Source organism: Abrus precatorius, unplaced genomic scaffold (genome assembly GCF_003935025.1).
Source record: "Abrus precatorius isolate BTA unplaced genomic scaffold, Abrus_2018 Scaffold10, whole genome shotgun sequence".
NCBI classification, from domain to species: Eukaryota; Viridiplantae; Streptophyta; class Magnoliopsida; order Fabales; family Fabaceae; genus Abrus; species Abrus precatorius.
In genome coordinates this window covers 2,559,767-2,586,072 of record NW_020874292.1, presented here as the reverse complement: position 1 = coordinate 2,586,072, position 26,306 = coordinate 2,559,767, and the positions used below count along the sequence as shown (strand labels likewise).

The following is a 26,306-nucleotide window of genomic DNA, read 5'->3' as shown; positions in this document are numbered from 1 at the left end:
AGTTAAGCGTTTCGATAGAAGACTAAACTTCTCGTTCAATCCGCAGAATCTAAACGTTGTAGTTCCAACTTGAGTTTTGCGCTAATTGCTCCAAGTTTGTTATCTTTTTCTCTCTAATCTCAGAATTGTTTATTGCGATTGTGATTGACTTTTTTGTTGTTAGATTTCAAATTAGGACTCGATTAATACTCTAATTTGATAATTAATGTGAATTAAGTTAAATGATTATTTGATTTATTTCGTAACTCTATTCAATTAAGTTATTCGATAGAATTAATAATTGAAAATTGGGTGATTGTTAAAACGTGGATTTAAATTTTTAGATACTGTGATAGTCGGAGTTACACGCAATTGGTATTTTGTGAATTGATGTTTCTTAATTCATTTTTTACTCACTTTAATTCTATTCGTAATTTAATTTGATTAACTGCGATTTTCAAAACCCTAAAAACCTTATTTGTATTTTTTAAAAGAAAACCTAAAATTGAATTTGACTAAGAATGTGTCTTCGTGAATCGACTTAGGTTAGACTCTATACTACAAAATCTTTAGAAAACTTAATTGTTTTGATAACGACTCGGCAATCGTCTATCAAACATCAAACCTTTGACTTGCAGTAACTATGTTATTCTCTCCACTAGTAAAAGTTAGGACTATTTGAGTAGGGTTATTGCTAATGTAATATGTATATTTGGATCAATTTTTAGAGTGAGTAAGAAGTTTAAAGTGCATGTACCTTAGTATCGCATTGATACAATTTATTGCAATCCTTACAAGCTACCATTAATTCTTTAGATTGACATTCAAGTACTATATAAAATGGTCTCAAGCTACCGATGTTTTTCTACGACCACTAGCATTAGGTTTCTTTTCTAAATTTTTGGAGGCTAAGAAGACAGCTTTAGTTACAATTGCAAGTACATCGTTAGGCTGACATCCACCACCACTTTTTGCTACTAGAGCAAAATTAGTGGGATTGTCAACCCTATCATTTTGAGTTGATGTTCATTTTTATTGAGTTAGTTTTGGAGACAAATTTAAACTAGACTGATTCATTATTGTTTTAATGAAGAAGTCTTAATTAAACTTTATGTCTAATATATTATGTGCTTAATATATTTAACAAATATTTCCTCAATTCTTGAAAAAATCTAAGGGTGTTCACTATTATGCAATTGATACTTTAAGGATAGGAAAGGTCTAATGGTAAAAGAGTATTTTAGAGAATACAAGACTTTAACCCCTCATTTAATAGATAAGGATAACTAAGGACCTCTAAAGCACCAAAACGCGGCTGACACGGTTGCACAATAAATCAATTAAATAAAATATGTCCTTATTATGTATTAAAAAAAGAAGCTAAAGGTTAAAGAAATGAGTCAATTAAAATAAGGTGTTAGGAACGTTTTACATGAATTGTTTTTCCCAGAGGGAATAATAAATAACATGAATTAAAGAGAGGCTAGTGGCCTGGTGCCAACGCATGCCGAGGGAAAAACATGTATCTGGGGCGTGTCAGAACCAAACCTTGTCTTCTGAAAAACGTGCACGACAGATCTAAAGTAGATTCGATTATAAAATAATAAAATGACGTATACCTATATTTCGATCCAAATCAAGTTCATTGTAATATAATTTTGCTAAAAAAATTGATACTAGATGTTATCAATTAAAATTATTTTTTTAAATTTTTTTATCTTAAAATTCATATTTAAATCAATCATCAAAATTTTATAAAATTAAATTATTGAAATAATATTTTTATCAAATTATGTAATTTATTTTAATTAAATATTTATAACCAATATATATAAAGACAAAATATTTTTATGGTAGTGTAAATTTAAAATTTTTTACGATTAATGTAAGATATCTCCGTATAAGTTCTTAAAGTATTTTTTATTAAATCAATTTTTTTTCTTAATTTTTATTTTTAGCAATTTCTATGTTGAAAATAAAATATTTTTGAATTAGAGTACAAATTTAAAATGTTTGGAAATGTTTTATTCGTTATTTTGCAAGATAATCCACGTCAATGTCAGATAAGAGCTTTTAAATTTTTACTAATATGAAAAAAATTCTTTTTTATATAATATAATCATAAATTTAAGGAAGAAACTTATTAAAAGTAAAATTAAAATAAAATTAATAAAAAGAGTATACATATATTATTCTTAATAAATTTTAATTTTAAATTTTACACATAAGAAATGTAACAGAAAATAACTTTATTAAATTTTTTACTTACTAAATGGTAAACTCTGATTTCTAATGTAAAATTAATGAAATGATATATTTATCATTAAATATATTATATATTATGCAAATATTTTAAAATTTAAATAATTATAAATTAAAGGAAAATATTTAACATTTTAAAATATCAATAATTATTTTTTAGAAATACATTTTGAGTTTGAAAATTAAGAATAATATTCTCATCTAAATATATTAAAAAAAATAAATATAAGAGAAATTTTTTTAATTTAATTAAATATAAGGTAATAAACTATTTAACTAGCTGAAACATGTACATGATTTTGTAACTGGTGGAGCGTTGTAGTTATCTTTCCCAGTCATAAAAAAAAATATCCACTGAGTGGAGCATGTTGTTCGCGTTTGTTTTAACGTTTATATTTAAGAATCATTTATATCTATTTCACTTGTGATCTGATCCAACGTCAGCGTCCAAGTCCGCAAATTACAAGTTTTCACGCAACTCTTTCTATGTATGAAAACAATTCAGAAAAAAAATGTGCTCTATTAATTTCAAGACAAAAAAATTAAATTTAAACCCACAATTTATTAAATGTAAAATTTTATCTTATTAAATATTTATATATTGTTATGGATTAAAATTAAAATTTAATTTATTTCAATAAAATATTTATAGTTAAGATTATCATAAATTACTGAAATAAAACTTCAGATTTAAATAATGAATAACATCAATAAAACTTAAATATATAAATTTTCTCCGTTTTACTGCTTTAACAAATTCCTTAAAATTTATTTCTAATATTATATATTAAATAATGGAGAATGGTCATAGTAAGAAGAGAAAATTTTTAAAAGAATAAGAAATAAAACTTAGTTAATGTTTGTAATCGTTACAAGATAATAATTAGTATATTCTAACATGTGATTAAGGATATATATTAAGGAATAAAAAATATTAAATTATTAAAAATTATAACCTTCAATATTATTAATGCCTTAAATTTTTTGATATTAAATATTTTAACAAATTTCTTAAAATTTCTTTCTAATTTTATATATTAAATAATTATGAATGGTCATAATTGTAATATCCTAAATTTCTATTTTTAAATTAAATAATAATTTATATAAAAGCAGAATAAATAAGATAAATTTCATCTAAAATAGGTAATATACAAATGTGAGGAAATTAAAAAAAATTTATAAATAAATTTATTCACAAAATTTACCAACATGATAAAATGAGATAAGATAAATTGTAATTAATAATTATATTATATTGAAACAAGTAAGGAAATAGATATTGAATTTTCATTTACATATAATCATTGTAATTATTTACAAACTGTTTATTAAGAAGCTGTATGACTTAGAATAATAATTACATAACTAAAATGAATTAAGTTATAAGAACAGTCACAACTCATATCTAAATATTGAGGATCCAGTCTTAGTCATTGTTGTCATGTCAGTTTCTATCATAACTAGTTCTTTCGGAGTTAGATCTCCCTCTGAGATAGAGGTCACCAAAATCAGCCATGACTATAACATTAATGATCTGCTCAAAAGTCACCCAAGTCGATCTTTCAAGGAGGTCATGGTCAAGGTAGGTACACAAATAACTTATAATTGTTGGAGTTCTAACTATACCTTTATAAATATAAATACAAAGAATGTAGTGGATCCTATTGTTTATAGAAAAATCTAAGAAAACACTATAATCCAAGTCCATTTCCGCAATATAAATGTGACTAAGTACATTATCATAGCATATGGCAAACTTAAAATAGCAAAACCTCTTATATTCATTGAATATATAAATATTTATTCTATAATTTACATGATTATCTACTAATCTAATTTGCCTTTGGGGTGCTATCATCCTTATTCCATGAAATGTTTAGTAAGGATGAGCGTCTATCTTATTATTAAACATAACATAATCTCATTATAACATACCTATAATTATGGAATAAAAAAGGAATATAATCACATTAATCATCAAAATAATATATTAGAAAATTTCACACACTTATGTATACATTGCATTACAATACATTACATTTCTCTCTTTCAAATATGCATTCCAAGTGCACTGTGATCACAAATATACAATGCCTCCAATATTTCTTGAGGTCTTACACAGCTAGGTAAATAGTTGTTGGTTAGCCCATATATACGAATACAACATATCTAATAATGGCCCCTTAACAAAGGTATAATCCGGAGTCTAGTCAAAAAACGAGTGTGAGATCATGTGACGCATTTGCTCTAAAAAATAGTGTGTACACATATGCGAATATCGCTCACCATCTGACATGTTTTCTAGGTTTCCCACATCTTGGACTATATACCCCTAGTGTATCTTTATAATTATTCACACTAGACCCATTTAACACTTTATACTCATCCCATATTTTTTTTTCTTATCATTCTCATTATCCAGTTAAAGATTGTGTTTAATAAAGCACTTTCAAACTAAGTTTGCAACACAATTTATTTCTAGAATACAGTGTCATGTCAAACTAGCCAAACATTCATCAATAACATTTTATCACATCTAGATCATCAAATATACATAATCAATCTTTCATCACAATTAAATATTACTTAGTCATAATATCATATTTCATTATAACATCTCTTAACTAGATTCTTAACATATATCTCGTACGAGTACAGTATAATCACTCATACCAACAAAAAAACATACATCATTAGCTTTCTACTACAAAATAACCTTAATCAAGCATACACTTTCATACAACGATAATACTCCTATGAACACAAAATATTTGCTATGTTCTAAGGATGAAATAGATCTCTCATTACCTCAAGATAAAGATTTAGATAGAAAGTAATGAAGATTGTCACTTAACAACAGAATTTGTTCCTAAATATCATAAAATACATTTGAAAAATAGAAAATGAAGAGAAACAAACGAAGAATGTAGAATCAAACTCAGATAAACTTACTTTGAGTCACTTAGATTAGACGTCTAAGTTTAGATTTGAGCAACAATCAAAGTTTGAATGAGGTTTCTCTGAGAAAAAGAAGTGGTAGTTTAGAGAGAATGAAAAGGGAACATGACTTGAAATGAAAAATGAGCAAGGAAACTCTCGCTTGGGCAATCCTGTCTCGTCTAAGCAAGAAAACCAGACAGTGGTTATTCTAGACTTTTTTTAATATTTTCACTTGAGCGAAAGTCATTATCGCATGAGCGAGAAGGCGTTTATTGTGCTACTCAATCTTTCTTGTGAGGCCGCTTAGGCGAGATCTTCTCTCACTTGAGCGAGGTCACCTTTCGTCTAGGCGAGAGAACAGTTGAAGCAAGTTTATCCTATTCTCGCTTGAGTGAAAATGTTCTGAAATCATGCAGTTCTAGGCATTTAGTCTCGCTTGAGTGAGACCTGTCTTGTCTGAGCAAGAATGCTCTAAAACCATGTGGTTTTCGACGTTCATTCTCGCCTAAGTGAGACTTCTCTTCATCTTCTATGCTCTGTTTATCTCCTTTGTGCTAATAAATTGTTATTTTTTCACATCTACAACTACTTTTTTTACAATTTTCTTCATTCATTCTTTTCTTTTTCTTTATTAACAGTGAATCATTCATTCTCTATTTCTTTCTTTTTCTCTTTATTAACAGTAATCATCCTACTAATTTGTTCTCTTTTTCTCTGTTTAGTTGTGTTTGGTTCATGCAGATGTAGAATATTTGGTTAACATACTGTGTAAACTCAATATTCAATTTTAGTTTGTGATAAAAATGACGAAATTTTGAATGTCACCTATAAATTAAAATTTAAACGTAATAATAAATTAATTTTAATTTGCAATAGATCTAGAAAAAATTACAAAGAAATAAATTTCAAATTTTAAATTCGCAGTTTACACCCATACTTTAGAGAACAGTTTCGCGTTGAACTGCTCTTTAATATTAACATCCATAATTTGGAGAGCATTTCTGCATGGAATTGTTCTCTAATCTTAACACCCATACTTTAAAGAACAGTTTTACATGAAACTGCTTTCTAATCTTAACAACATTTGAGATTGATTTAAACAACCACTCTCTTAGACGTAATACATTGGATAACGTAAGATTTTAGAGCAATTTTAAATAATCTCTAATTTAAAATTGAACTGCTATCAGAACTCCTTTTTGACATAGTGTGATAGAGTGCTAAAACTCCTAAAATTTTTAAGGCTTCCGGAAGAATGCCCTAAAAATATTCCCTCAACGTAGTAGTTGGGGATCATTGCCAGCATCATGTGACATTATTTTATTCAGGAGATAAGGCATCTTTCATGTTCTCCCCACTAATGAAATCCTATAAATTCTGAACGGTGGCAGGTTGGCCAAGCACACATTTCCTTGTGAACATCCAAGTAAAAGATCCTACGAGGAATGGCTCTTCAACTACCGTCGCTTCTACCACAATTACTGAACACCCTAAACCCAACGCATTACTTAGCCGTTTTCTTCTCTTTCATAAGCCTTCTGTTTATGCTTAATAAACACACAAGAAAAAACAAGTCTAATTTGCCTCCTTCCCCATCAAAACTACCCATAATTGGCAATCTTCATCAACTAGGCACACTTCCCCACCGTTCCTTTCACGCACTCTCACGCAAGTATGGCCCTATCATGATGCTTCAACTGGGCCAAACTCCAACCCTTGTGGTCTCATCCGTTGATGTGGCCAAAGAAATATATAAAACTCACGATGTCGCTTTCTCCAACAAGCCTCAAACCACAGCGGTGAAAATCATCATGTATGGGTGCATGGACGTTGCTTTTGCACCCTATGGAGAAGAGTGGAGACAGAAAAGGAAAATATGTGTCCTTGAGCTTCTAAGCCTTAAAAGGGTACGTTCCTTTCAATCGATAAGAGACGAAGAAATTGCGGAAATGCTTGATACCATTCGTGAAGCATGTGGAAGCAAAAGGTCCTGTGTGAATCTTAGTGAGATGTTGATTGAAACCTCAAACAACATAATGTCTAGATGTGTTCTTGGACAAAAGTATGATACTCCAGAAGGTGGCGAAAGCTTTGGAGAGCTAGGAAGGAAAATGATGAAACACTTAGCAACTTACAGTGTGGGGGATTTCTTTCCTTGGTTAGGTTGGGTTGATGTTCTTACAGGTCAAATAGCAGAATTTAAATCCACTTTCTGTGCATTAGATGGTTTCTTTGAACAGTTAGTCGTACAACGCAAGAGAATGAACAGGGGTGATGGCCAATCTGATAACAAAGACTTCGTGGACATACTCCTTCAAATTCAAGAGGGTAGAAAACATGATTTTCAGCTCACCCATAATGACGTCAAAGCGATTTTAATGGTATATGTTTTCTCTTTCTATCATTATTGATATCCCATGTGATAGTATATATTTTTTTAAAATTTTAAATTATTTTGTTGAATAAATAACTATTTTACGTAAACTAAACTAACTGATTAGTTTCATAAAATAATTTAGACATTTGTATTATCTTTCAATCACTCTTTATTCCCTTTGTCACATTTTATATACACACCTTCCGACAATGAACCTAGGAATCGTTGATGAAACATATTCGCTCCTAGGAACGAGAGAACGTAGGATATTTTATTTTTACAAAGATAATATATTTTTATACTCACTTGTCTTTTTTTTTTTTTTTTTTTCCCTTTTTATCTCTTCTTTCATCCATTTTGTACCCTATTTTTGGATTTGGGCGAGCCTTATTTTCCTTTTCATAATTTCAGGACATATTTGCCGGAGGCAGTGACACTACTTCAACACTTCTGGAGTGGATATTTGCGGCTCTGTTGAGGAATCCAGATACCATGAAGAAAGCCCAAGAGGAAGTAAGAAGAGTTGTGGGGCATAAATCTCAAATAGACGAAAACGATTTGAACCAAATGAACTACTTAAAATGTGTGATAAAAGAAACTTTAAGATTGTATCCACCTGCCCCTCTTCTGATACCACGAGAAACTTCATCAGATGTGAAAGTAAAAGGGTTTGATATTCCATCCAAAACAAGAGTGTTTGTGAATGCATGGGCAATTCAGAGAGACCCTGAAATTTGGGACAGGCCTGAAGAGTTTCTTCCTGAAAGATTTGAAAAACTACCAGAAGTTGATTTTAGAGGACAAGATTTGCAGCTTATACCCTTTGGTTCTGGGAGAAGAGGTTGCATTGGAATTTCATTTGCGCTTACTTCCACTGAGTATATGCTTGCTAATCTCCTCTATTGGTTCGATTGGAAGCTTCCTGAGAGTGTATCTGCCCAAGATGTAGACATGGGCGAGATATGGGGTCTCACTGTCATCAAGAAAGTACCTATTCATCTTCAACCTACTCTGCACTCATTTGGATCTAAAAATTCACGTGTCATGTGAGTGAATGTTATTGGTCGATCTCTTCAGTGGTGTTGCACCCTCTTTTCTTTCTATTATCTGTATGTTTTTTCTCAGTTTCTATCTCTGATGTATAATTTGGAAAAAAAAATAAAAAGGTACGAAATTTTTAAATTTGATTTAGTTAAAATTCGATTAGATAAAATTGAATAAACTCAATTTATTAATATAATAAATTGATCTTAATATTATGATTAGCTAAATTATAAAATTTAAAAAGTATAAAATCAAACTGAAGTATATTTTATGATATATATTTAAAAAATAATATTAATATAAATAATAAAATATTTCATAAAGGTATTTTCTATTAAATCATAAAATCTTATTCCTAGTGCATAATTATAAAAAAAATTATAAAATTTTAAATTTAAAAAAATCAAGTTGGATTACGATGATTAAAAGGGTAACTTGAACCTATATATCTTTAAAATATTTTAGTTAATTGTTTAAATTTGAACTTGTCAAAATTAACTTTAGGCTGAGTAGTTAATGAGAAGAGCGTCATGAACACCCCTAATGCATATATATAAATAATAGAAAAGATGAATAAAAAATTAAACATCAATTAAATGTTATGTTAATTTTTATTTTTTATTTAAATATTTTTAAATTTTAAATTAATTTTAATAAAAAAATTTAATTATTAAATATAATTAAATTATTTTTTAATTTAGTATTAATTATAAATTTTATATTAAAATTTGTAATATACGAAAAGAATTGATTCTGAAGAAAGAAACTCTTATGCCTGTCGTTTTATCTATGCCATAATCTCTTATGATTTATACGAATGAAATTAATAAAAATATATAATTAATGATGTATTTTTATTTAATTAGAAATTTTTTTCCTTTGATTTGTTTTTTTTTCTTCTTACATGACGTGGTTGTGATAGAACTATAGATCAAAATTATAAAGAAAATAAATTTTATAAAATAAAAAGAATACAAATGATTAGCAGGACTTTTGAGAAGCTAAACTCTCTCTCTCTTAAAAATTTATATTTCCTCTTAAATCAATAGATAATATTTTTCTCTCAACCCTTTTTATTGTTTATAGGCAACATGCCATATTGAAACTAATTAACTCACTAATATATATAACTTATTAATGAATAGCTAAATAATTTATTTAAACAAACAACTACACGAGAAACATAAGCTATCAAAGGAGCAAAGACTCTAAAAGGTCACGTAGAAATGGTGCAACCAATTTGCAAAGTAGTGAACATTTGACAGGTTAACAAGTATGAAGTAGGTTAAGTTGGCATTATTGGCCTATTTCCATGGAGCATATTGAAACCAAGTTTGACCCACTTTGCTGTTCTTATTTGATATGTTAAATTTTAGAAGAAAAAATTATAGTTCCATCTTCCATGAGACATACGTGATATATCAATATTATATGCACTTATATATTTTTAGTTGACTGTGAATTTATATTCTAATATTGTTGCCTAAACGAATATGATTCCGGAGAAAACAAAAATATACAGTGAGTATTTTACTAAATTTAGATTTGTCAATATATCATTCTTTATAAATTATGAATCCTAGTTTTTAAATAAAAATATTTTTATAACTTATTGTAAAAGAGTGAATATATAAGTATTTATAAATTTCATTAAATATAGAATATAATTTCAAATATAATTTTTTAATTAAATAATAATCGTATAATGTTAAAAATATATGTTAATAAAAAAATTATACTCTCACTCAATTTTAAATTATCATATTAATAATAATTATTAATTTTTCTATCAATCAATATAAAAATTATATTTATGATGAATTCTAATGATTATCAATGTTTACACTGAAAGTACATTAAAATTATATTTTAATTTAAACTATTCTACCCTTTTATTTGTGTAAATCTTCTTCATTGTGCTAAAAAAACTCAAAAGAATTTTTATAATAATTAAATGTAGAATTATTTAACATATTTTATGTTTTAAAATAATAAATATACATTTTTTATTTGATATAACTTTATTAAATTCAACAAACCCTCTTCTTATATGAAAAATAAGAAATCTAATTTCTAAAATTGAGTAAGAATATTAATGTGTCAAAATAGAAAGAGAAAATCCAATAAACTTACTTTTAGTTGTAACTTGGAAAGTATTTCCACAAAACATCTCACTTGAGAGTATTCTCTTGCTTGTACCCTACAATGATGTGATGAGCATGAATGAACTCTTGGAATCTTATAGTGTCAACAACTTTCAATACTTACGTGATAAAAAAAGTTGTAAGTTTTCAATGTTATTGACCTAGAAAGTTAAGGCACATGAAGCCATGAATGTGATGAAGGAGAAAATTTAACTTTTATATCAATGCACAAAAATGACATCATTTGGATTCATATAAATATTTACATATCACTTAATTTAACAAATTAATACTATTATTTATTTTTAATATTTTTTAATAATAAAGATAAAAATAATAAACGTTTGTTAATTTTAGAGACTAAATTCTAAAATTTATAATTTTAAAAATTTATTTGACTGACTATGCCTATTTCAAGATTAAAGGAAATGTTTAGTTTCTTAAAAACACTATATTGAATTCAAATCTTCATCGACATTGTTATAATTGTAATGGTGTGGCTCATGCTTACGCGTTTTACCCTTTTTTTCTTTACTTATTGATAAGTTTATATTTTAGTATACTTTGGTAGCCTATTTTTATGTACTTGATCCTTAATTAAATGGACTTCGTACTGATTATTATATTATTTATTGCAATTTAGCATATTAAGATCACTAATGAATTTTTGAGGTATTTTGGGCATGAATGAGCCTCACTGAGCAGCTAGCACGACCTTACTTATGAGGAAGAATGAGAATGCTTCGTGGACCATGCATAATGGGTAGCACGGTCATGCTTGCTTTAGGAAGATTACACTTGGAGATTTTTTAAAGAACTTATGAAGAGAGAATTTGAATTTTAAATTTGACAAATTATATCTCTCTTAATATGCCATATTCTTATTAGAGATAAAACATATCTCTTAGAGACAACAATTATAATCTCTTGTAGACTCTAAACCCTATTTAAGGAACCTCAGGGGCAACCACTTAAACATCATTTTGACATCCTAATATCTTGGGTTTTGGCCAACTGTTGACGATTATTGGAGCTTTGGAAGCACGTCTTGGGATCAATAACTTTTTTCATCTCTTCTCCATTAAAGACTCTCTTAGTTTGCATTTACTCTTTGAATAACTATGGATTGGTTTAGTATTGTTTTGGTTTTCTATTATATTATGTCTAGCTAAATTCATTATTAGGGTTATAGTGAATTTTTTGCATGACCTTATGATATATTTGTGATTAATGATAATTTCATGTTTCTTTTCTTAATTGGTGTTTATCTTATTACGCTATATTTATATGTTCAGAATTAACAACTCTTAAACATACCATAATTAATCATATTGTAGGCGATTGTATGACGTATAGTTAATGGATCTATAAAGTAAAACGAGACAAAAGATTATTTGGACCAAGTTAGTTCTTCTCTTCCAATTTTTATTGCATTAATAACTCATTATCCTAACCATAGTATGATAATAGATGAGTTTGATATAACTAGGTTCATTGAAAATAATCAGTTCAATAGGAGTGATGAATCAAGAAAATAAAAAATAAAAGAGACACACATGAAAACACATATACCTAGTGTCTCTTCTCTAGTTGTTGTCCCTTTTGTTGTATCACTGTTACACAACATGTCAAGACAACAAATTAATGTTCAAAACCTACAAGAACAATGTATAGATGATAAGCCAACTAATAATGTACAAGTCACAAACGAGCAAGTTGAATATAACAATTCTGAAAAATTGTTGAATGTTATGAAAAAATAGTTAAAATCAATGAATTAAAACAATATATAGGAGCTAGTCAAGTTGCCTAAATGTTCAAAACGATTTATTTTTAAATGGATCTTTAAGACCAAATAAGACTCAAAAGACAATATTGAAAGATATAAGGCTATACTTTTTGCTAAATTATGCACTCACAAAGATGACCTTGACTATAAAGAAACATTCCCTCCAATTTCAAACAAGATTTCTTTAAGAACTATTATGTCTTTGGTAATTCATTATGACCTGGAGCTTCACCAAGATGTAAAGATTACCTTTTTTAATGGTGACTTAGAAGAAGAAGTTTATATGGATAAACTAAATAGTTTCTTGACCACATGAGTAGAAATTTTGGTGTATAAGTTAAAGAAGTCAATATATAGGTTGAAACAACTTTTCAGATAATGATATGATCACATTATATAGGTTTTTAGATAACACTGTTAATCAATGTATCTATATGAAGATTAGTGGGAGCAAGTTTATTATTTTGGTCTTATATGTTGATGACATTCTTCTTATTATTAATGATATTGACTTGTTGCATGATGTAAAGAAATTTCTCTTCAACAACTCTTAGATGAAAGACATGAGTAAGGCATTCTATGTGATTGAAATAGAAATATTCCATAATAGATCGTAACATAATATATCATAAGGATTATTAGAATTATCTCAAAAAAGTATCATTAACAAAGTCTTTAAAATATTCAGAATGAAAAAATGCTCATCAAAGGTATTTTCAATTCAAAAGGGAAACAAATTTAATAAAATGAAATGTTCCAAGAATAAGTTGGAACAAAAATTAATGGAATATATTCCTTATACATTATTGGTTGAGAGTTTCATGTATGGTCAGACCTATACTCAACTAAATGTTCATTTTGCTGTTAGAATGTTAGGTCAATATCAAAGTAATCCTAGGATAGACCATTGAAAAATTACAAAGAAAGTTTTTAAATATGTACAAGATACCAAGAATCACATGCTTGTGTACAAAAGATCTAATTACTTTGAAATGATTGATTACTTAGATTCAAACTATGCTAAGTATGTAGACTCAAAAAATCTATTTTTGGTTACATTTTCTTACTAGTTGGAGATGCAATTTCATAAAAAAATGAAAAGAAGTCTATTATTAGTACATTTACCATGGAGTGAAGTGGAATTTGTGACATACTTTGAGATGACTATTTATGCATTGCGGTTGTGAAATTGTCTTAAAATTTAAAATTTTTGACTATATAGAAAAATTGCTAAAAATATATTGTAATAATTTTGTAATATTTTTCTTCTTTAAGAATGATAAATACTTAAAAAAAGTAAAACACATAAATATAAATTTAAAGCACTTATAAAATAACAAAGAAGTATATATTTATTTATTTATCATTTTTATTTATATATTTTATTTAAATTTAAATAAAATTATATTTTAAATATAAAAAATATTTTTTAAAATAAAAATTCGATCAATTTTATCAAATTAAGTTATTTGACTTTAAGAATAAATTTTATTAATTTAAAATGCGTTAAATTTTAAATTTACATATATTCATCAAATTTTGATAATTTCAGAAGTTACATTTTTAGATTTATAAATTTTATAATATTAAATATCATATATTTATAATTTTCACGATGAAATTGTGTTAGATTTAATTGTGTTAAACCCTAAACCCTAAAAAAATAAATTATTTTAAATATTTTGATAATATATAACTTAATAATTTAGTTAAAATATTTTTTATTATCAAATTTATATTTCTATTATAACTTTAAAAATATTTATTGAATATGTGATATTTCTAAACTAATTTTATAAAATAAATAAATAAAAATAATAGAACGTAAAAAATTTTGTAGCTAATAATTAAATAAAAGTATAAAATATATTCTACGAAATTTTTTATGAAATTATATGAATAAAAAATATTATTATGATTTAATAATTATAAAAAATAAAAAATATGTATTTTAATTTGATAATAAAATACTATATTTTATTTAATAACAATTCTAAATATTTAATATTCTAAAAATTTAGTTATTTTTTATTTTTAAATAATTTTATTTTATTATAAATTTATAATAAAAAATATATTATATAAAATAATTTTTTTAAAGATAATTGACTTATGTGTAAATTTTAAATTAATTTTGTTGATTTTAATTTACGTAAATTAAAGCTAAATTAATTAGAATTTTTTCATGAGACAATTTTTTTTTTATATATTCAACTTAATAATTGTATATATTAATTATACATTATATCACAATTAATTACTTTTTTTTTTCCTCGTCAATTACTAGACTACATGGTAGTTGAAATTGGAATTTGAATTATAATAAAGAAGAGTGGGACGGTGGGATTTTTTGATTGGGGAAGGTTTGAAGGATACAAGCCGGATGAAATTGTTGTGAAATGGGGTTTTAAATTGTGAAAACCCTTAGAATTGTAGGACTTTATGATCCCTATGATCTGTTAGATTTAAACCGGTTTGCTTAAAAAAAAAAAAAAACCAGTTGGGTAGAACTTAGAACCCTAAATCACTTACCGAGTCGAACCTCCTTCCTCTCTGTTCTTGGTTGAACCTTAAGTCTAAGACGTGGTTCTGAGTGTGTGGCTGTGTGCAACCTCCTTCTGCTTTTGAGGTTAGTGCCACTGGCTACTGGTACTCGGTCTCGCCAAACTGCGCTTCCCAGCTCCACTGTTTCACTATTTAGCTTTGCTGCTTAAGTTTTATGCCTTGTAACTTGTTAATGGCTTGATTATTTGTGTTTTTAGTTAAGTTTTTCAACACTTCATGACTTGATTATTCCCAGCCTTATGCATCGTATTCTTGTGGAATATGGATTATGATTTATGAGTGCGAGTTTGTTTTATTTTATTTTTTCTAATTTATGTCATTTTACATGGATGTAAATGAATTTTGTAAATTCTTACGATTCAACTTATGATTTTATGATATACGATTTCCATTCCCCTTTATGATTTAAGGTGGGTAAAATCCCAAATTTAACTATTCATTTTGGAATGGATGTGTTAGGGATTGCAGTAGGATTAAATTTTCACCATTACTATGTTTATCTACATTTGAACTGAATAATTGCTTACTATTTTTCAGTTTTTGATTTTGTGTTCTTTTTCTTCTGTTTTTCTCTCTTACTCTGTCTGTTTGCTTAGGCTCTGTAAATGTCAATGGTAGATTTGGAGGGTGTTTGTTACAGGCCTTCTGCAGAATATGTGGAAGACAGCAATGAAGCGCTGATTAACTTGACCGACTCCAGTGAGCTTTTGTTTCTTAGGTTGCCTTTTACCAATGTAAGTTTGTCTTTGTGCTTATGGTTTGCTTATTTCTTCTGAACTGAATCCCAACGACTGTTGTCACTAAATGACAAAAAAAAGTTTTATATCATCAGCATTATTGTTGCAAAAATGAATATTAAGTGGGAATGTAGGGTACCAAGCAAAGTTAAAAGTAAAAATTAGAACTTGTTTGGGTACCCCTTTTGCTTTTGACTTTAGTCACTTGTATCAACCAATAATACTTCTTTTTGATCGAGCCTCTCTACTAAGCTTATTTTTTCTTGCATTAGATTACATTTAGGGTTTAAAAATTGATGTGCATGTTTTATGTTCTTTTCTTAATTACTGATTAATAGTTTTCTGAAAGTTTCTTAGATTTCATTAAGGAGTGTGGAAAAACACATTGCTGTGGATTACCTCTTTCCATTTGCTGATGGTTTATCCCCTCTTACTTTATTATAGGAGACTAGTCAGTTTCTTTAATTTTTTATGGTTTCATTCATTGAAATGAACTAGTATCTGTATTGATGGTGTTAAGAACCATTGTTTGATGTTATGTTAATCATTGCCATTATTTTCTAACTCTATGTTTGCATGATGTTGGCCAGGATTTGTTATCTGAGATACATGGGCAGAAATTGTCCCTTACACTTCATAATGATGGTAAACTAGCCAGCTTCGAGGGTTCGTCTGGTAAATAAAATGAATTAACTGTGAAATTATTGATGCTATATTCTCTATTTTTGCACATTGATCTCCTGAGGGAATACAAATTTTTTTATGTTGGTGTGATATGAATATGATTGCTTTGCTAGTGCCTTAATTTTCAATTTTTGTTGGCAGGTAACGTATATGAATTTGTCAGCTTTGCTGCCCAGGAGCCAGATGAAACAGTTTTTGTTTCCTCAGCTACAGAACCTAAAATTGGTATGCATCCATAGTTTTTATTTTTCTTGTTTTTTGACTTTTTTCATTTTGTTTTGTTCAAATCTCCTGGTACTCATGAAGTATGACAACTACAATGAAGTACATATGATGCCAACAAATTGTTTCAATCAATCTTTGTTGTTTGTTCATTTCAAGCTCAATATATGAATTTTTTCAGAATTATTCTAGCTCACAGAGGGAGAACTTTGTTGTTACTATTGTCTGAGGTAGAAACTTAAGTTATAATGACATATAAAATGTTGCAAACTTACGTTTAACAAATGTTTTGATAAAAATTTTGCACCTAGAGTAGACCATAACCATAATTATCAATAGCGGACTATAGCAGAATAGCGGAGGAGAGCAGCCCTAGGCCACTACAAAATTTGAATAGCAGAGGATTTTTAAATAGAGGCCGTAGTGGTGCTATAGTCAAACTTTTCTAGACAACCTCATTTTTGCCCTAAAATAGCACTGTTTTGGGGTTTTTTTTACTTGTATGTTTTGCTTATAAGCTATGATTTTTTATATTTAATTTGAATATGTCATGAATTTTGACTTTTTCTTTCTATTTTTTTAGCATTTCGTATAAACAATTTAATTTGTACATAAAATTTCTAAATAGCAGTCATTGCTACGCACTATCTTGCCATAGTATCTTTAGTGTTAGCCGTTATGTGTTGCTATCTGAGATTGATAACTATGGATTAGACTGAGTACATTGGTTTTGGATGCAGTTGTTGCAAGCATCCAAGCATCCCAGAGATATTGCCTCAACATGTATGCTTTGTATTCTTAATGTCATTAATTTAATGAATTATGAGAGTAAGAGCTCATTTACTTAAGTTTTTTCTCATAAAAGATCACTTTATTTTTTTGAATCACTTTTAAAAGCTTATGATGTGTTTGTTTAGCCTTTAAAAAGAATCATAGTTTGAAACATGGTAGTATTGCCCGATTCGCAATATGATACAACTGATTCGATTCAACTCCTGAGGATATGGATTGTAGAGGAGCATTGATTTTGTCTAGAATCGTTGCTGGAATCACACGAATCAGGGCTGAATCGCAATTTAAGATGGGGGGACACGATTCCACCACGAACCGGTCGTGTGCAAATTAGGTCGGGTCAGCGTGACTCGGTTCACTAAAAACCCTAAAAAATTGTATTTTTTTTTTTAAAATTTATGCAAAAAGGTAGGTTTCCACTTGACACTCCCTCTGCTGGTCAACCCACTGTTTTATATTCAGAGAAAAGTCTTGTTTTCTCATTCCCGTGCTCTGCTCCTCTTCTGCACACTGTTTGATGCTATTTCCTTTGTCTCCTAGTGCATTATTGTGGTTCTCTCAACTTGTCACTCTCTATTCAAGATTTTTGGTGGTTCTGCCTCTGCAATGGTTCTCTCAACTTTTGCCATAATGACTTGCTGTCATTTTTTATTTATCTTTTTGAAAGGTTACATGTTGAATTTGAGTAGTTACTTTTTTTTAATTTAATGTGACTAACTGTTACGGTTTGAATCTTAACTTGCTTACAACTATATATCACATTGTTAGCTATATACTATTTGACTACAAATATTAATATATTAGATATTTTGTTGTTTTTTTAATGTTACACAATCTTATCAATGGTGGATCGCTGGTCATGGCAGAAAGCAAAAAAATTGCCATAAAATTATGGCGGATGCCATGGCGGGTTATGGCAAAAGTATGGCGGTCATAATAAAATTATATATATATATATATATATATATATATATATATATATATATATATATATATATATATATATATATATATATATATATATATATATATATATTGCAAAATGTAATATAAAACTGGAAAACTAACTACATATAAAAGAAGGAAGGTTTTGAGGAAAAAAAGGAATAAAATGGTTGTAAAATAGTGAAAAAAAGCTGAAGTTATAACAGAAAAGTGGAGAATTAAAAATAAATATGGAGAAGGAAACTTGGAAGTGAAAACAGAAAAATAAATCATGAAAACAAAATAATAAAGAAAAATGAAAAAAAATGGGAGAGGGAAAAACAGAATTGAAAAAAAAAAATATAATAGGAGAGGGAAAAACTAAAGAAGAGGGACAGAGCCCAAGGAAGCAAAATGGAAAATGGATGTCGAAAAACAGAGCCTTCCACTCAGTTGCCGGAAAACAGCCGGAAAGATGTCTTCTTTGGTGAAAATGGTGAAGGAGATGAGGGGGAAGTTGGCTTTAGAGAAGAAGGAAGAAAAACAAAGCAGAGAGAACCCTAAAAATTTTACCGCTTGAGAAAAATTTTAAGTGGAAAAAGTCCATTTTGCCCTTAAAAAAACCCTAAACAACACTATAGCAAGGGCAAGATTGGACTTTTGCTCCCTTTCTCCATTACACTTCAAAAGTGCACACCCACACCAAGATACTGTCTACAATGAATTATGGCTTAACTTCTGCGAATAAAGAAATACTTGACCACAACAAGCATCATGTGGCCGACCACTGCTCCACAGCGGCACAATAGTGACAGAGAGAGACAACCCAGCAAGATGCAGAACTAGATCATAGGGGAGAGAGAGATCGGAGATGAGAGGGAAGTGGTTTTGACTCCTGAAGAGGGCAAAAGAGATGTAACTTTAGGGTTTTTTGGTGCGGGTCAACCTCTGGACCGGGTCGGGTTCGTGGCTCAACCCATCAAAATGCCATTTTTCAACAATTTCTGCCATGGCCGCTGTTACCGCCATGCACATAACAGCCGCCATGGCGCCGCCACCAAAAACCTCCAAAAAACAGCAATGCTGCAATGGTGAGGTTAAAAACCGTCACTGAATTCTGTCATGGCTGCCATATAACAACGCTGATGTTACAATGCTTTTAGATTCAAGATACGATTCGATTCACGATTCAAAAAATAGGTTTTACAATTCACAACTAGAATCCTAATTTAACTACCTTGGTCAGAAATGATTAGATTTCTGATTTTTTTTTAGAAGCTACTTTGAGTAGCTTTTGGAAGTTGTAATTATAACTACCTTTTATAATAAAAAGTTCTTTTTATCATTGTAACCAAACAAGAAATAGCTTCTACTTTACTTCAGATCTCTAAAATATGCATAACTTCTTAATATATTCATAAAATCACTTTTTTGTAAACTTTGAACAAACAAGCCCTAAATTCTAAACATAAGTTGTGGAGAGGGTCTTTTGGAATCAAAGAGTTTTGGGCTAAATAAGATTAGAGTGAAGTCTGTGCAATAATTCAGTGCAAGTTCAGTATGGTGCAAGATAACAATGTTTTGGATGTGAAACATGAGGATCACATCATACATTAGAACCCAGAATCAAGATTTGACTCAAATTCTTAACTATCCAGAGAATAAACAAAAAATGGGGTTTCTTACTCTAGGAAAAATAAGAAAATAGCATGCCAGAAATTAATAATAGAGTAGTTATATGGTAGGGCAGTTGTGCGGCAGTTATATACTTGTGCAATTAGGTGGTTATTGGTGGTGCAGCAATTATTTACTTGTAGTAGCCTAATAGGGAAGTTATGTAAGAGTTGTATAATTGTATGATGTGTAGTTATTGGCATGGGTATGGGTAGTTTCTTCTGTACAGTGTTTTTCATGTTTTGTAAGGCTGAGAACTGTTTCTCAGAGGAGAGCCTTGGCTCCAACGCTGGTAGTGAAATTTATCTACCAGATTTGTGTGTTTACGTATTCTGAATTTTGATAAAGTTTCTGTTGAAAACCCTGTTATCATACATTGCCAGATTGCCAGATTTTTTAATACTTTGGATTTGTCTTAAGAAGTGAGTGGATATTAGATGTATTCAAGTTGGGTACTTGTGTTGTTAAAATGGAGAAATGCTTCAGCCACAATTTGTCAGATGTACTTGTCAGATTGATGGAACTAATCCAGAGACTAGAGGAAGAATGACAGAGAAAAAGGTAGTGCTCTATTGATGTGATCTTAGCCTTGGATCAGCAGTAACCAGATTGTGAAGAGATAGAGTAATTGCAGAGTTGTTTACCCTTCAGGAGTTTGAGAATGCAAGCCTGATCTTGTCTACTCAGTTAACTGTCACTACCAAATGCGCTCTTCTCTCCTTCCTTATATCCTACTTGTGACAATTCAGTCGCAGAAATATTTCTCAATATCAATTAACTCTAACTATTTCAATGGACTTAAGTTCTTTTAACTAATGATTGACTGGCCCATTGATCCATCCTCTTTTCCATTTTTCAAATTGGGGGCTTGACTTAAGTCCTTTTAACTAATGAGGGACTGGCCCATTGATCCATCCTCTTTTCCATTTTTTAAATTGGGGGCTGCTACTAATAATACTCTGTCCCAAAAGTTTCACCTTGTCCTCAAGGTGAAAATTCTAGGAATTGCTCCTGAATAATAGGTCATTGATTCATAAGAGTTCTCAAAATCAGGTCACTAGTAATACTCTGTCCCTAAAGTTTCACCTTCTGACAATTCTAGGAATTGCTCCTGGATAAGGACTTCAGCAACTCCAGAAGGGTGATCACAAAGAGCCAAAAAAGCAAGCAGGTTCACCCTTAATTCCAATTCTTCAGACAGCATAGGAGGCAAGGATTTAGAGGTCACATGAGGCAACTGCTTTCTTCAAAAGGGAGACATGGAAGACTAGATGAATATGACAACTTGAAGAAAGCTTAAGTTCTCATGCCTGTGCCCCTACCTTTTGGACAATTCATAAAGCACCATAAAATATGGGCTCAGTTTCTCATTGAGAGTAGACAAAGACTTGAGTCTATAGGTCTGTAGCTTGAGAAGAAAACCAATCTCCAATCTGATACTGCAACGCCCTCATGTTTATCAGCTTGTACTCAATTTGGTCTTGAGCCTTAGGGATATTAGCTTGAGGTCAGCTGTTATGGCATCTGATTCAGCCATGGGCTGATTAGCCTTCTCCACAGCAAAGGCAACAATCATACTTTTGAGGATTGGGCAGTCTTGACAATGCCTTGCACTGAGCAAATTGTGTAGAGTATAGTTGGTCCTTAGTATTAAACCAAAATTATGACCAACTTAACCCACCTCCTAGGCCACTGCTTGGGTCTAAACTCCTTAGCCCAACTAAATCCATGTTAGACAATGCAAATAGGTCTCTAAACACCAGTTGACAGCCTCAGTTTGGCCATCTAGGGACAGTAAGCATAATTGAACTAGAGTTTGGTTCCAGCCTAGCAAAACAACTTAGTGTAGAAATGGCTAAAAGATCTTGTCCCTATCAAAAACAATAAGGGCTGGAAACCTGTGCAATCATACCACGTCTTTGAGGAAAACTTCTGCTCCATTTCATGCTGTGAATGGGTGACTAAGGGGTATAAAATGTGCTTATTTAATGCATATATCCACCACTATCAGTATGTGGTGGTCTTTGTCCTTAGTGATAGAACTGGCTCAGAATTGTAGAGAAAAAGGTTTCTATTAAATGAAAAGAATGCAAATGATTACCAGGACTTTCAAGAGGCCTGGACTCTCCCACAACAATTTGTATTTCCTCTTAAATCAGCAGATAATATCTTCCTCTCAACCCTTTTTATTATTTATAGGCAACATGCCATATTCAAACTAACTCACCTAACTAACTAGTTAACCCACTAATATAACTAACCGATGGATAACTAAGTAATCTATTTAAGCAAACTACTAATGGGGTTTACCTAACAATACTTCCTTCCCTAAAGCTTCATCTTGTCCTCAAGGTGAAGGACTACTACTCCACCAGGGTCCCACTGTCTAAAGCATAAAAATTGTCTGTCTCTTCCCCATAACTACAGATGCAACAGTAGCACAAGTTTCCCCATGAAGCACAAAAATGAGCTGTGGCCCAAAATCTAGTGAAGTGACACCTTTTGAAAATTGCCTCATCCCTATAATTTCTTCAAAATCATCAATTGTACAGCCAAACTTAGCAACTATATTTTACTCCCTTCCTGCTCTTGCTGCTGTTGTACTAATTGGACCTTCATTTTGCTTCTATATTTCATCTACCAGTTTTACACATCCCAACAAGAACACAAAATAAGCAATGCTTGAATTCTTGATCTGGATTTCAGTTGTGACATGGCTGCTAACCCTCAACCTCATATGAATTCCACCTGTCCTAAGAATATCCAATCTTGTCCATGCTCCCTTCTGCTCACTAGTTATGCATTGACCATGAAATTGTGGAATGATGACTTGATCTGCTTTCATCTCTGTCACTGGAGTAGCCTTGGCCTCCACACATGCACTGCAATCTGGTGTTCAGGTAGGAGCAGTTTGTCTGCCTCACTTGAGATGCAAAATTTTGTTACAGATAATCTATATGGTTCTGATTCATCCTTTGCAAGACGATACTATGAATGTGAATATTGGGCCTGGAAGTGACAAGAGCAAAAAGTGCAGGGCAGTAGATTATGTTGAGGATAATTTGTGGTCATACAAGTATAGATAAGATTAACCTAAAATGCAATGGAGTATCATTTATTGAGATGATAATGGAAATTTGTCTATGGTGATTTGACTCGGGACAATTGGGATGAATTAATGGAGTATCCAATGGGAAAAGTAGGTCAAATGAAAAAGTTTGATTAAGATGGACGGGAGGACCCAAGTAAAACCTTTAGGAGAAACCAATAGAAAATGCCTTCCTCTTAATGAATGGTTTTCGTGTCTTGCTGAAAAATTGGTTTGAGACAGAAACTTGATAGTGCTTCATAGCTGGTATTTACAAAGTATGTGTATAAAGACTAGGTCCAAAATCATTCATGGAAGATTGTAAGTTCTATTATGTGTGGAGTAGCGAATGGTTTTACCCGAGTAATTAACCTATATATTTTTCTTTAATTATGTTTTTCAGGAATACTAAGTTTGGATTCATATGTATCTCGCTTTTAGTTTTGGTTTCTCTCCCCCATCTTTTAGGATATATTGCATTGGATTTGCTCTTGCTCTATGACAGCATTTCCCGGGAATAAATGATCCTTGGGATTGTTAATTAAAGAATAAGTGGATATAGAACTTTCCTACTTTCATTAGTTGGAATAAAACTTTTTCGTAGTAATTGAATGTAAAGTTACTAAACTTTATCAATGGTAATTATTGACAAATATACCATTTCTAAGAAATTTAAATAATAACCAAACACATTTTCAAGAACCCTCCTAATTTTGGGAATCTCTTTTACAGAATAGTTTAGTTGAGAATACAAGATTTCCCGTATCAAATGCCTCACATAAGAGAAATGACCTCTTCCTCTTTATTGCAGGAAAAATTTCAAAGCGAGTTTCCACTGTCCATTTCCCCAATCCTAAAGAACTTGAAAAACTCAATTCAACCAGTGCAAGACATGCACATCGAAATTCTTCTGGAGTCACGGTGACAACTTCATCTCGATATTTTCCTATGCAAAGTGGTGGACTTGCGGCTTCATCAAAAGGTAGCAGACAGAAAAGCTCTATATCTGAAGTTACCGAGCCATCAAGTACTTCAAAAAAGAAACGTGTGTCTAAATCCAAATCTATGGTACCTGAGGTCCCGTCCCCATCTAGTGGAAGAAGACATGTATCTGAGTCATCCCGTGGTCACAGCACTGGCATTTCTTCCATGTCCTCAGATCATTCTGATGGAGGAAAATCAAAGAGAAGAAAACATAAGGAATAATGTTTCCTTTACTCGCCATTGGCCTATTTATAGTTTAATATTTTTAAGTTTACATTCCTTTCAAACGTATGGAAAGAATGGCGCATGACTTTTATGCTGCAAAAGGATGATAAATTTAAATGTTTGCATTCTAGCTGTCTACAAATTTTTCTTTCTTTCATTTTTTTTTAATAAAATTTCATTTGGTCAAGTTGGACAATGTTCACTGATGTAAGGATCCTTTTCTTTCTTGTCCCTCTTGCGTAACGAAGGCCAGTATTAATTTTCTTGTGTTTCTCTTGCGGTTTGCTTTTCGGACACCAAATGATGCTTTTGAAACCATGCTGGCACCGCATCTTCAGGTTCTATCTATTTTATGGCCAGAATACCATCTAAGGTTTGATGATTTTACTTGTTGACGATTTTAGCAAATTCAATTGTCATTAGCCTTGTTTATTTCCAGATTTTATACTACACTGCACTTCGTACCATGCGTTGCATGGGTATGTATGTTTTTTTTTTCTAATGATATCATTCAAAATTTATTAATTATAATATTAATTAGGTTTATATTATCTAGCATTGCGTTCCAAAATTATAATATTTGTTTTAAAATGATTGAACAACAGAGTTTTTAATAAATATTTTCTTTTAAAAATTACATCTGGTAGGTGCGACAAACTTTTGTCGCTAGGGCCTAAGGATGTTGTCACATGTCAAAATTTAGTGTAGTTTTGCACTTGGACTAGGCGAGACTAGAATTAAACATCTGGTCTAAAGATATATTACTGTAAAGTGTATAGTCTAAATTTTTTATATGAAGTGTCTGGTTGGAAGTATCTGGTACGAAGATATATTATTTTGAAGTGTCTACACGCATCTTCATAGCCATTAGCCCCAAATTGTCTCACTCCACGTCGTCTCCTCTGAATCCTAATAAAGGTAAATTCATAAGACGCAAGCCACGCCCCCAACCATCTAAGATCACACCTTTCTTGCTGACGTATGAATAAAGACAGCAACTTTGGTCCAAGCTAAGACTCTAATGAAGCCAATGTCAATATCATCATAGCTGATTACATGGCTCGGGTAATGGTGGAAGCGCCTTTTTTTCTGTCTTATCTTGTGCAAATAAATTAACTATAACATCTTTCTCTTCTCACTGTACAATTTATCTATCCTATTTCTTCTATCGACTATACTTTCTGTTCTTTAAGACTTATTTGACCTTTTTTTGGGTTATTATTTTGCTTCTACGAATTGTATGTAGAAAATATGTCTGCTTGTTCCTATTTCCTCCCACTGATCCTTATAATCCCTCAACCTCCGACTGTCTGTAGCCTTTGGAAGTTAGGATTGACCATCTAGAGTAACTTTCTCGCAGCCAACTGACTGTCATTGGAGACCTATATGCTCGAGTTTTGAAGATCGAGTTTCTTAAGTAGACAGTGATTACATATCCTTAGGGGAAAACTCTTCCTTTTTATCATGATAAAAATGGAGAATAAATGAAAAATTTTCTTTTCTTCTTTGATGTATTTTTTTCTCTTTGACAGTGATTTATGTATATTTATTTGATACATTAATGAAATATCCTCTTAATTCACCTTACTTATGTATTGCACCAAACTCATAATTTGCTTAAGGTACTTATAATACCGATTTATATTGTCTTTTATGTAGCTGATAACCTATGAAACATTAATTCTTTTGATGTCTAAAATATAGGATACCGGAATATCACCTATGTATAAATATATATAAAAAAATTAGATATGATTAACATGACAAAAATCTAAATTAAAAATTAAGATTTGTTCATTTATCTTTTCAAAACAAAGTTGTTAGACTTTACGATTTTCATATAATACTCTAACAAAAAATTACCGGACAACAT

At 30.3% G+C, this 26,306-nt stretch overlaps 2 protein-coding genes across 2 annotated transcripts; both read left to right on the top strand.

Annotated features, from left to right (window-relative positions):
- The first annotated feature begins 6,629 nt into the window (after window positions 1-6,629).
- LOC113867485 (cytochrome P450 71A1-like) lies at window positions 6,630-8,611 on the top strand. The gene is made up of 2 exons (XM_027502850.1): window positions 6,630-7,565; window positions 7,973-8,611. Exons 1-2 carry the CDS (start codon window positions 6,630-6,632, stop codon window positions 8,609-8,611), a joined length of 1,575 nt encoding a protein of 524 aa, XP_027358651.1.
- A 6,283-nt stretch (window positions 8,612-14,894) lies between these two features.
- Window positions 14,895-24,611, top strand: LOC113848986 (mediator-associated protein 2). Its single transcript, XM_027478478.1, has 5 exons — window positions 14,895-15,167; window positions 15,700-15,837; window positions 16,431-16,515; window positions 16,666-16,749; window positions 24,036-24,611. The coding sequence occupies exons 2-5, from the start codon at window positions 15,709-15,711 to the stop codon at window positions 24,428-24,430; spliced, it is 693 nt and encodes a 230-aa protein (XP_027334279.1). The 5' UTR covers window positions 14,895-15,167; window positions 15,700-15,708; the 3' UTR covers window positions 24,431-24,611.
- Window positions 24,612-26,306: the final 1,695 nt, after the last annotated feature.

Coding starts and splice junctions, on each gene's coding strand:
- LOC113867485 (XM_027502850.1), top strand. CDS start 6,630: ATGGCTCTTCAACTACCGTCGCTTCTACCACAATTACTGAACACCCTA. Junction 7,566..7,972: donor ACGTCAAAGCGATTTTAATG/GTATATGTTTTC, acceptor TCATAATTTCAG/GACATATTTGCCGGAGGCAG.
- LOC113848986 (XM_027478478.1), top strand. CDS start 15,709: ATGTCAATGGTAGATTTGGAGGGTGTTTGTTACAGGCCTTCTGCAGAA. Junction 15,838..16,430: donor TTAGGTTGCCTTTTACCAAT/GTAAGTTTGTCT, acceptor GATGTTGGCCAG/GATTTGTTATCTGAGATACA. Junction 16,516..16,665: donor CAGCTTCGAGGGTTCGTCTG/GTAAATAAAATG, acceptor TTTTGTTGGCAG/GTAACGTATATGAATTTGTC.